The sequence below is a fragment of the Sander vitreus genome, chromosome 4 (assembly GCF_031162955.1).
Source record: "Sander vitreus isolate 19-12246 chromosome 4, sanVit1, whole genome shotgun sequence".
NCBI lineage: Eukaryota > Metazoa > Chordata > Actinopteri > Perciformes > Percidae > Sander > Sander vitreus.
In genome coordinates this window covers 30,807,255-30,819,723 of record NC_135858.1, presented here as the reverse complement: position 1 = coordinate 30,819,723, position 12,469 = coordinate 30,807,255, and the positions used below count along the sequence as shown (strand labels likewise).

Genomic DNA, 12,469 nt, shown 5'->3' with positions numbered 1-12,469 from the left:
GGCTGAGTTTGAAGATGGGTGCGGTCCGAGCAATGGTGCCAGAAGTCAGGGGGTAGGACGTTGGAAAGCTACTTCACGCCCCTGGTCTAATTTTGCATTGTAGCTGGTGTCATCCCATAAGAATATGGTCTCTAGTGTTTTTGTGACAAGGTATTTTTTTCCAGGGCTGAACACACCAAAGTGAGAATAAGTAAATTAAATAATCTTGATGAGCTGATGTATTAAAAAAACCTGACCCTCTACCTTTTCATTTGAGGTACACGTACACAGTAGCATGTAGCAGCCGCTGCTTTTCTATACTTACTGAGAATGGCCTACCACCTTATATACAGTGTTTGGTGTTTTGAGCCCCCAACGTCGTCTTCCAGGCAGCGCTACATGGAAGGCACTAGGGTTAGGGTTAAGGTTAGGGTTAGGTGCCTTGAAGTCGACGGTGGGGGCTTAAAACACCATCGAGCCTTATATACCTCCAGAGGAATGATAAATACTTTTATAAATATAATGCTCTGTCACAGTACAAGACTCGTCCAATAATTGTTCAGGGGACACTCAGATAAAAGTCTAACGCAGCTTCCATAAACCTTGGACATGTGTATGATCAGCTCTAGCACCAGAATGCCACAGGGTCATAGACCTTTCTCGCAGTGGACGTATTTACTTGCCATAGCAGGAAAATCGTAGGTGTAACGGATAACATAATTGTTGGCTTTGGGAGCCACCAGGGTTCGGGAATTGGCTCATCTAAATCAGATTTAGCCATTAGTCTTTGTTCATTTTGTTAGTTACATTGTGTTTGACAAGTCTAAATGTCTTCTGTGGATTGATGAGTCCCTGCCACAATATGAGGCAACTGTGTTATCCTCCAACCCAGTCTCACGGCAGTTCGTGTAAATGTCACGTTATTTTTAATCTATTGATACGTGTTCACGGGGAAGTTTTTCTCGTTTTTTACGTGGTGGCCAGCACGAAATACCCTACGGGGAAAGGACGCCTCACACACCGGGAGACGGTCGAAAAGGACGCCCCATATGCTGGGAGGCCGCCACTGGGGAGGCAACTATGGGGAAAGGACGCCTCACATGCCGGGAGGCGGCCGCAGGGGACGCGCGACAATAACGGTATGGCGGAGGTTGGGTTTAGGAAAAACACTACAGGGAAAGGGCGCCTCGCATGCTGGGAGACGGCCGCGGGGGACGCGCGACAATAACGGGATGGTTGTGATTAGAAAGACTACGGGAAACAAAACGCCACACGCGAGACGCGATCCTCGCTCGCCCGGGTGAAAGTCCTGTGTTGTTTGACCCATCCACCACCCCGACCAACCTCCCTACGTGGATTTTTGGCTTTTTATACTAAGCCCTACCATTTTCGTGCTGTGACCACGACATATTCTTCCCATTGAAATACATTACTTCACATTTTCGTGCTGGCCACCACGTAAAAAACGAGAAAAATGTCCCTGTGAACACGTATGAATAGGTTAAAAATAACGTGACATTTACACGAACTGCCGTGAGACCGGGCTGTATCCTCAGCAGTACTAACAGTTTAGGAAACATTTTTTTAACTCTCCGCAAACATAAAAGAGTGTGTGAGTTGGTACATACCCTGCCTTTCTCCACTAAGTTGGTGATCATGACGATGATGCAGGTGTTTTGCTCCCAAACCATCCGCCAAAAGTCCTCAAAGGTGGACTTGAGAGGTCCCTGGGCTGCGATGTAAGCTTTGGGCTTATTATAACCCTAATGGATAAATGAGTCAGACTATTAGTTTGGCAACAAGTGGCACATAGAAATTACATCATTAAAGAGCCACTTTTAAGCTTTTTCTGGATTTCAGTGTGTTATATAGTTTTCTATGTATGTAATAGATGTACAAAAAACACCAAGCACAGACAACACTTTTTCTCAACTGCCTGAAAAGCCTTGCCCAAATTCCTGTTTGAAATTCCTCCATTAGTGATGTCAGTGACTGACAAAGCCAGCCCAGTTTGTGCTGCCCATAGGTGTTGCCTGAGCAAGCACAGCCCGCCCAGTAACCCTTTTTTTAATTTGGTTGACCAATCACAACAGAGTGGGCCAGCTGACCAATCAGAGCAGACTGGGCTTTTCAGGAAGGCGGGCCAAGAGCTCAGACATTAGGCTCGTTCGAGATGAGCCAGGCCTGCTCAGAATCGATCGCTGGTGATCTCTGCCTAATGCATGCTGGGAAGATTTGTTTCCGACTTGATCCCGACTTGCTCTGATGTCATGCACACGTAGGCAACGATGACCTCACGGGATCAAGGCGGCCGCAGTTTTGAGAGGCAGGCAGCGCAGTTGCTTATCACCGACTGCAAGACCCAGGCGGACCCAGGGCATGCTGGGAAATGCTTGGCTCTCAGCTGATCTAACAGCTGATCGGTTCAGAATTTGAAAAGGAGTATAATAGGAGCTCTTTAAAGTATTACAATCCAAATTCTTCCAAAACTTGACATAATGATGAAAATATATCTCTGGATTCATCATTGTCTTGTATTTGTTCTTGCAGTCATCATCTCCAAAATGATTCCTGTCATCAAACAAGCACACAGATCAGTGTTTGAGATATCCCAGTGGAAGCACTCACATCCACATAGTTGGCATTAATGTAGTCGGTGTGTTTGGAGTCCTTCCCAGCCAGCGGCCTGAGCTTCACCCTGCTGTGGTCATCTGAGGAAAAAACACAGAGCAGTCAAACAGTGTCTGTGTGTCTGAAATCACGGCAAGAGCTAACCTCCACTCTAACCCTAACACGGAGCTGTCCATGTTCAGTAATGCTGCTATCTTGGTGCGCTGCCAAGGCATCGCTCCAAACAACGAAGCACATTGACCTTTGTGGTTGAAATAATGGTCAAACTGGGTTGTGTAGCTTTTTACAGACAGCTAAACAGCATGGTACCTGCTCTTTGCTATTACATGCACTCTAATAAACACAAGGCTGAGCTGCTTTCAACACAGCAAATGGTTGTATGACACATGTGGAATATTTATTACAGATTGATGTAGGCAAGCGCCAAGCATGTGTGTGGTGCTTTGGGACTAGAGGTAAGGGTATGTTTTTGCTTGGCTCATGTTGGAGCCCAGTTGGTTGGTCTTCAACTTCAGACAAATTGGGCTCTAAACGTAACAGAAATCACCAGAAAATGTTTGGCCTTGGCACTAAAAGATCCACTGCTTGCTCAGGGAAATGACTATTTGAGGTCCGCTAATGATTTTATTGAACTAGATAGATATCTGGAACAAACTTTCAAAAGTACATATCTTAAAATCTAATGGGTGATGTGACATTTACTTTGGACGTTGATGCTTCTATTTATTTGGCAATTATGTGACCTTTGCTTTCATGCCACCAATTGGAAAAATCATCAACAAGGTAATAGATGACCAGATGGCCAATTTGCTTTTAATATTCATGATCCCAGAGGAGGAAGAGGAACAAAATCTGGGTGATCCAGCAGCATTTCATCTAGAACCATCCTAACACAAATGTTTCCAATTGTACTTAGGATCCTGCATGGCTTAGTACCTTGACATTTACCGAGTACATTCATGCTCTCCAGAGGAAGAACACTAAGGCTGGCTACACACTGCCTGCGTGGCGTGAGTGTGGCGTTTCTGTTGCGTGTCAGCTGCATGGATTTTTCTGTCTTTACACACCAGAAACGTGTCTGACGCGCTGCTGCTGCTAGCCTTGTCTGTACACATGTATGTTTCGCATTGATAAAAATGAAATACCATGTTAAACATAAATATATACTGATTTGATTACAGCAAAGACAACGTCGGCAGTACTGACGGCCAAATACAGCTTGCACCTGCACCTGTCAATACAGAATACTTCGTTCTGTATTGACATGTGCAATATTAGAAAATCGTTTTTTTTTTTACATTTATATCTGCATTTATATGATTGAGACTTTCAAACATCAACATGTCATTTATTAGTATGTATTCGTGTCAAAATGACATATAAACGTCTTTTCCTATTCTATTTTGCCTGGAAACGCTTCCAACAGGCTTGTGTGTCGCGTAAAAAATAGGCGTCGGTTCTATTTCTAGCATGCACGCGTTTTTGTACTTCTGAGACATGCGTGTCACGCAGGCAGTGTGTAAGCTCTAACCTGTAAACATGGGAGCCGAAATATAAACGGCCACGCCATGCAGCTGACACGCTCACGCGACGCAGCCAGTGTGTAGCCGGCCTGTTAATTCCTTGACTTCTGTTTGTTTTCTCTCTTCACATTCTACTCTTGGAAGCATTTCCTGAGCAAACCCTGATTTGTAGTGAACTACAGTGAAAAGTGTCTTATTTTGAAGAGGAAACACAACTTTTAAACACCAAAATCATAAAGCAAGAGTGCTGAACTAAATCAACGTCAGTTACAATCAAGCCCTTTCTAAGCCTATCACCACCAGGGAAAGCTCTCTGTGTTTCTCAGTATGCCGGAGTTGTGGTGTCTGGTTTCTGCGGAGACATACCTGCACAAATATGGATTATGTTAAAGAAGTACAGACACTTTGATTCAGAAAGTAACTGAGTAAACAGTGTTTTTGACAGTAATAATATACATGTTCAATACAGTATGTTTTATGGGTACTATATGAAGGACATAGGACAGGATATGTATCATGGTGTGTGCTATGGAGAGTGTACTCACAGGCCACTATGTTGATGTATCTGTTCTTGTGCTTGTTGTCAGGGTGGTTGGAGTGCTCGGACGTGATCTTCATATCGGCAGTGCACCGCTGAACCTCCTGGAAGGACACACACACACACACACACACACACACACACACACCTACGTCATTCTGATATGTCTGTACACTTTGGTGTATGGAAAGGAATCTTAAAAAATGACTGTAGGGCTGCAAATAACGATTTTTTTCCTGGATGAATGGATTAGTTGTTTGGTCTCTAAAATGTCAGAAACTGGTTAAAAATATGGATCAGTGTTTCCCAAAGCCCAAGATGACGTCCTCAATTGTCTTGTTTTGTCCACAACTCAAACATATTCAGTTTACTGTCACAGAGGAGAGAAGAAACTGTCATGCCCAGCTCCCCATCCTAGGTCTTGTTTTCAGTTTTCTTTCACATCCACTTACTTTGCTCACTTACTGTTTTATTTTGAAATTCACCGTGTGTTTGTGTTGCAGGTCACTTTCCTTCCGGTCTTTGTCTGCCTTCCCGCCTTGTGTGATCACCTTCCCAGCCCTAATGTCTTGCACCTGTGTCTAATTGTCTCCCCTCCCCCCTCAGGTGTGTGTATATATATATATATATATATATTCACTCCCTCGCTCTTTGCTCTCTACTAGTTTGTCTTATCCTTTTGAGTTTAGTGGTCCAGCCTTTTTCCCAAGTGTTTCTGTTCCTCTGCTTGTTTTTGACCTGAGTCTGTGTTTTTTTTGGATACCGTTGCTAGATTTACCTTTCTGTTCTGCCTGCCAGTGTTTTATGGAGACTGTTTCCTGTTTTGTTTCGTACCATGCGTACAATAAATACTTTGTTTGACTGTTGCTGTCTGAGTCCTGAATCCTAAGTTCCTGTTTGCCCTGCCTGACAGAAACTAGAAAATATTCACATTTAACAAGCTGGAATCTGAGAATTTTTAAATCTTACTTAAATCTTACTTTACTCAAATTGATTCAAATTCAAATTATTCAATTATCAAAATAGTTGCCAATTAGTTTAATAGTTGACAACTAATTTAATAATCTTTGCAGCTCTAAATGACTGGTTGCATTCACAGAAAATGTACTGTGGATGTCCCCAGAGGATGAACCCTAATATTTTTGGTGACCCCCTAACCTTGTGAAGTAACCATCACATCAATTGAACTTGTATGCAAGGAATGCCTAAATCTAATGGACTAAGTGCACATGATGTTTTAATCTAAATGCCATGACATTTACTGAACCTATTCATGCTCTACAGAGGACTACCACCCTTTTTTTATGACCCTGTGAACTTTGCTCTAGTGACACATTTATACTTTGCGGTGTAGTGAACAATGGGCTGCTACCTGCACTTTAGACTTAAAGCCTGTTTCCAAGTCGATTGCTCACAATCGTTTTGGCATGGTATGAATGCAGCATTTGACAAATCGTATACAGTGATGGGAAAAGCAGATAAGAAGTGTGCAGTAGATCTTGTAAAGAAAATAAGGGATCATTTGCAAAAACTCTCATATGTCGAGGGAATTTCAACTGGTGTTGGTTTCTCCATTTTAACAATGGTTTTATATTTTGTTATACATCCTGCCTTGCTTTCCGTCTAAATGAACGAAATTACTTCCCATAATTTGCCACACACCGTACGTGTTTTTGTTGTTGTTGATCCATACTGTACTTTTTGCGTATCTCACATCCACCACACGCTGCTGCCATAACTGTCCACGTCTCTTGCACACAAGCTGCTCCTCTACATTTTAAGAAATATCTGTGTATTAACAGTTGTATGACTGTATATTCATAGAACGTGACTCACAGTTGTATTTTTGTTTTTTTACATTTCGAATTGCATAATTTGTGCTCCGTCAACTTTTTGTTGGCCACCAAGGTTGGTTTTGGGAGATTAAAGAATGTCCGCTTTGTCATATTTTCTGACGTGTGTTGCGCTTTTTGGACATTTTTTAACGTTCTTTCAACGAAGTTTACTAACAGAGCAGCTTTGTATGAGAGAATTTTATATAGACCTAACAGAAAAAGTTCTGTATTTTTTACTATAGCTAGTAATGAACTGCCAGAACTTTTTCTGTTATTTTACGGATTTATTTCTTAGAGTGTAGTTCTACCTGTTTCTACTTCCACAACACCTCATTCCCTCTTTTCTGTCTTTCATTCTTCCTTTTTGGCTATAGCAAGTGTTCCTTTCCTTTCCATGTGCTTAAATAAGCTACATCCCTTGCTTGGCATAGTCATTTATTTTCACAACCTGAGGGCATGGTTCACCATGTTGGAAAGTAAGAGCTATGGTGACATGACTGGTGCTTAACTACTGAAAAGGAAAAACAGGATTCACCCTGGAGATCTTTTTCTTGTTTCTATATTTATTCTCATAATTATTTTCCTTGCTTACAGTCCTAAAGAATAACGAAGTGCAATTCTGGGCTTAGCAGCCTGTGACTATATGTCAGTGTTTAAAGCCAAGTTCCTGCCAAGCAAACAGCTGTTGGCTGCTAGCTCAGCACGGCCAACAGGGAAGGCAGGCGCTGGATTTGGCTCTGACCCCTGGGCCGCATTTCCTCTGGAGCTTTACAGGCACACCGCCCTGTTTTAGCACTACGAAACATTGATTCATCATAGTAATTGGGAATGGGATTTATTTTTGGGTGTAGCGAGCTTCATGGTGAGTATGTGTGAGCAGATCAGGTTGCAGGTATGATAGGTTGAGATATGACTGCATATGATATCACACAGACAGGTGATGTGATCAACAGATGGTACACACACACAGATACACAGAGGCTATATGTGCAGACAGTTAAACTCAATCACATTCACACATAAACACATCCCTTTTCTGTTGCTATCTTAGAACAGAAGGGGTGGTAGATGTCAGCTTCTTTCTATAGTGAACTAATGTAACTTAGGTTTGAGCTGCAGTTCAGTGTGGTGCATATACTGTACTTTCAGGATGACAGTGACTACGTTTACATGCACACACTATTCCGGTGTTTGCTCTTGAACCGAAATAAAACAATATTCCAACTAAGCTGTTTACATGGCTAATGAAAGTGAATATTGCAAAGTGCAAAATAGGATTTTTTCAAAGTTTTCCAGCAGTGGAGGACTTGTTGGAGCGTGTGAACACAGCGTTCCTCTTTCATTTCTTCAACGAGCTTCTTGAAAATTTCGACACTGCGATGTTTGGGCATATCCAAAAACCTGTTGATATACAAGTCAATGATAATGTTTAAAAGTAGCTGTGTTTCTCCTTCTTATCTTTTGGCCATGCATCTCTACCGCAGCTGTGCAAACTGTCAGCTGGTTGGTGTGTGTACAGCAACCATAGCAACACACAGAGCTGACCATAAAAGTAAAAATGCAGTAAAAATCCTGATTGAGAAGCATATATTCCCATGCTCCGGATACAGGTCCAAAGAATGCTTCTAAGACCCGAATAATATCGGAATATTTACATTTACAGTACATTAGTTACATAACCTTATCATCAGAGGACTACAGTCCAATACAAGCACTGAGTAAGTGCATTGAACAACTCAACGATTGGATGTTCCAGAACTTTGTTAAATTAAGTTTTTTAAGCCAAAGAGGAACGATTAGATGTCAGCACTCAACTTCAATTGGCAATGTTAAAAACAACAGACAAAGCCAGAAATGTTGTTGTTGTTGTTGTTGTGGTTGTGGAAATTTCTGTTGTCTGTTTGTATATTTCTGTTGCTGTTTCCAGTTTTGTATATTAGTTGTTGTGATTGTGTATCATTATGAGGATTGTTTATGTTTCTGTTTGGATCGTGTATTATTCTGCTGATGGTGTATGTTTCTGTTTATCCTGTTTTGGTTGTGTATTATTCTGAGTAGTGTATGTTTCTGTATCCTGTTTTATTTTGGTAGTCCGGTTTTCTGTCTTGTCTTGTCCAGTTGTACTTCCTGTGTTTTCCCGCCTGTCTGATTGTCCTGCCCCGCCCTGATGTGTTTCAACTGCTGCATCACCTGTCCCTTGTTTGCTCGTTACCTTGTGTATTTAGCCTCTGTGTTCCTTTTGTCTTGTGTCAGATCATTTTGTGTTGGTTCCGGTCGTGTTTCCCCGTGTCAGCTCTAGTCAGTTTCTGTGCTTCCTGTATTTTCCTGTTTTTGTACTTCCTTTGTTTTTTGGATTCCTGGTTCTTTTTTACTACACTCTGGGATTAGTTTTTTGCCTGCTGCAGGTCATAGGACTCCCTTGGTTTATGAGTATCTTGTTTATTTTGGTCTAATAAATCCTCAAAGTTTCTCCTGCCTGCCTTCCTGCCTGCCTGCCTGCCGCGATTGGGTCCTATTGTTCCCTGCTACGTAACAGTTGTGGTAGTCTGGACCTGAATTTCGACACATTAGGCAATTACAAAGTCACAATACTATCACCTCAAGAATATATCAAAGGTTAAAGGACTTATGTTTCAGCAGGATTTGGAAAAAACTTGTCCATACTTTTATCTTCAGTAGACTTGACTACTGTAATGTCAACCAACCTACTCAAACTGAACAGCAATAAAACAGAGCTCTTCGTTGTGGTCCCCAAGGCGCTACTTCAGAAGGTTGGAGATCTCATCCTGGATGTTGACGGGTGCGCCATCTGCCCATCCTCTGAGGTCCGTAACCTTGGTGTAATCCTAGACTCCACCCTCTCTTTCTATACTCGTCACCAAATCCACCTTTTTTCATCTTAAAAACATTTCCAGACTCCGGCCATCACTCTCTGACTCCGTGGCAGAAACCCTCATTCATGCTTTCATTACCTCCCGTTTGGACTACTGCAATGGAGTCCTGTCTGGGGTCCCCAGCAAAACCCTAGACAGGCTCCAGTATGTCCAAAACTCTGCCGGCAGGGTCCTCACCCACACCAAGACCTGGCAGCACATCACCACAACCCTCATCCACCTTCACTGGCTCCCAATTAAGTATGGCATCAAATATAAACTCCTCCTTCTCAACTACAAATCCCTCCATGCCCTGGCCCCACTGTACCTCTCCACCTCCTCCATCCATACACCCCACCCCGAAACCTGCGGTCCTCAGACGTGGCCTGTTCTCCATTCCCCACACCAGACTCTGTACCTTTGGAGACAGAGCCTTTAGTGTTGCAGCCACATCTCTCTGGAACACCCTCTCTGCAGATATCCACAATGCTACATCCCTGGACATTTAAAAAAAAAATCCTGAAACACCACCTGTATACCACAGCCTACAACCTCCCTTAGTATAGCCACTGCAATTTTGTAAAGTGTCCTTGGGTTTCATGAAAGGTGCTATATAAATACAAGTTATTATTTTTATTATCCTGTGTAGACCAAGGTTATAATCGTTAACAAAAACGAACAAAATAATGAAAACTTAGTGGGAAAAAAAATTGTCGTTAACTGAAATAAAAATAAAAACGTGGAATTACAAAAAATCCGATAACTAATTAAACTGTAATGTCTGTTTGCAAAATAAAATAAAATAAAATTATAGAGTGTCCTTAGTTTTTGTCTTTGTCAATGTCTTTCATAGAGCAAATATATCTTTCAGAGTTGACATTTCTGACCATAGACATACAGTTTCCGACTGGGAACCCAGAAATTCCGACATTCCATGACAAACTGAACACAGCATAGTCCATGGTGTCATGGCGGTACCGAAAGTCTGAAGAAAACGTACTATTTGATTATGACCTATGTGTGTCAGATAAAAGCAAGAGCCTTGCAATGGAAAGTAGTAAAATATGTGGACAATTTATTAAAGGGAAAAATCCCACGAACTTTGAAAGAACATTTGAGAAGCGCACACAAGGAGGCTAACCTAGCTTACCTTAACAAGGTAAAGGAGAACGCCAAGCCCCCCTCCCCCAAAACAGAAGCTAACCCCGGTAACGTTAAAGGGCATGGATGTATGGGTACAGGGCCAGGCAGCATGACGGAGACAACAGCAGGACAGAGAACACTACAGGAGGGCTTTCACTGGCGACCCGATAGCTGCTGGTTGGTAAATACGCAGGAACACCAAAAGCGGGACGAAGCGTGGGTTAACGTGTGTATTAATACTGGGATGACTACACAACTGTGTGACTCGATTGACTTCAAAACGTTCACCACTTTACTAAAACCAAAGTTCAAAACACCTGTTCATGTCTTCTTTAGTCTGTTGGCTATTTAGGTTTTTTCCTGCAACACGTCACTTACACATTTTGCACTTACTGCCGCATCTTGTGTAGATTGTTTACATATTTGTGCTCATATGTACATTTTATGTACTGGTGTTGTTGTTGAATACATTGTGAATAGATATTTCTAAAATTGCACAATACTTTTTCTGAAAATGTTGAATCTTGCCCCTGACAAATAACCCATATTACAAAAAAGACTACGGGCCAGATGTACTAACGCTTTTGCGCCCACTTCAAGCGTATTTGTTTCGCAACGTGCGCATAAAAGCATGGCGAGGTGTGTACAAACAGGCCGTACTGAGGTAAAAGCGCAGCTGTCGCGGGAACTGAAAATGGCAAATTGCGATTTTCCATGTCATGCATATGCATTCACGGGAGGGTCAAGGGGAAAGTGGGAGTTTCCCATAAAGAGATGGGAGGGGAAGCGTAAAGTGCGCCTAATTAAAAGCAGGTGTAAACCAGCTGCAAGTGGATTTCCTCGAATATGCCTCCTGGTGAAATAGCAGCAGTGATCCGAGCAAGACGGAGCCATAGGCCAAGGAGACAAGCTGAAAAGATTTTTGCCACAAGGCTCACACTTTTTCAGTTGAGTGAACACGAAATCATTAACCGTTACAAATTAAGCAGCCATGCAATATTACAGTTACTGAAAGAAATCAAAGATGACATTGAGTCTCCGACTCAGCGTTCACATTCTATTCCAGCAGTTGTCAAACTCCTCGCTACATTACAAATATTGGCATCAGGATCATTTCAAACAGTCATAGCATCAGCAGTGGGACTTGGTGGCTGATCCATGATAGAAAGAGAGAAGGAGGTCCATTCAATTATGCTTTTAAATGCGCGCAATTTACGGTATAGTGGGCCGAGAAAGGCGCTGAATACCCATATATTTTATTCCTGTTCAAGATACATATGGTAACACGTCTGATAAATGATGACTAAACAATATATCTTTTAGAAGAAAAAAATAGTGCTCAGAAGCTCAAGCAAGGTCCAAGGCACTTTTCATTAAAAAAAAATTAAAAACCCTTTATTTAAATCGCTATTTCAATGTACTACAATTTCAATATGAAATAGCCATTTCAATTCTTTTGCAAGAAGAATGCCTTGGATCTTTTTTCTCTTTTAAACAATATGTTCTAATGACCTGCTATATCTGAGTTTTCTCCATTTTACATACTGATGTACTGTGAACAATATGCCAGTAAGAGCTTTAAAACTACAACGGGAATGCGATAACGCTACTTCTGAGCTGACACAGTGGACTGTGCCAGGATCTGTGCAGGTAATCTGCTCTTGCACAATCTTTAAGTTTATCATTGCCTGGCCGTCAGTATCTGATAGCGTGTGTGTTCATGTGCAGGTGTGTTCCTAAAGATCTACACAAGGTATGTAGGCAAATATGGTGCAAAGTGCAAGAGCTTGTAGAAAACGATGAGAGAACTTGTAGAACAAAAATCTGAACTTGTATGTTGAGCACATTCGCCGCTTTGTGATGTCACATGTGTGAAGTTGGAGAGACCGATTCAAGAGGCTGTAATCGCTGAGTTGTGGTTGTGCTGAAAAAAAAGCTCAAGTAAAA

General features: G+C 42.0%; 1 protein-coding gene across 1 annotated transcript in view; it reads right to left on the bottom strand.

The window, feature by feature from the left end:
* The window catches only part of LOC144517283 (receptor-type tyrosine-protein phosphatase gamma-like), a 513,098-nt gene that overhangs the window by 20,244 nt on the left and 480,385 nt on the right, over nt 1-12,469 (bottom strand). Inside the window, exons 16-18 of the mRNA XM_078249315.1 lie at nt 4,679-4,775; nt 2,608-2,690; nt 1,608-1,742 (exon numbers count right to left, since the gene is read on the bottom strand). Coding sequence (XP_078105441.1) covers nt 1,608-1,742; nt 2,608-2,690; nt 4,679-4,775 — 315 coding nt within the window. The remainder of the gene's footprint in view (nt 1-1,607; nt 1,743-2,607; nt 2,691-4,678; nt 4,776-12,469) is intronic.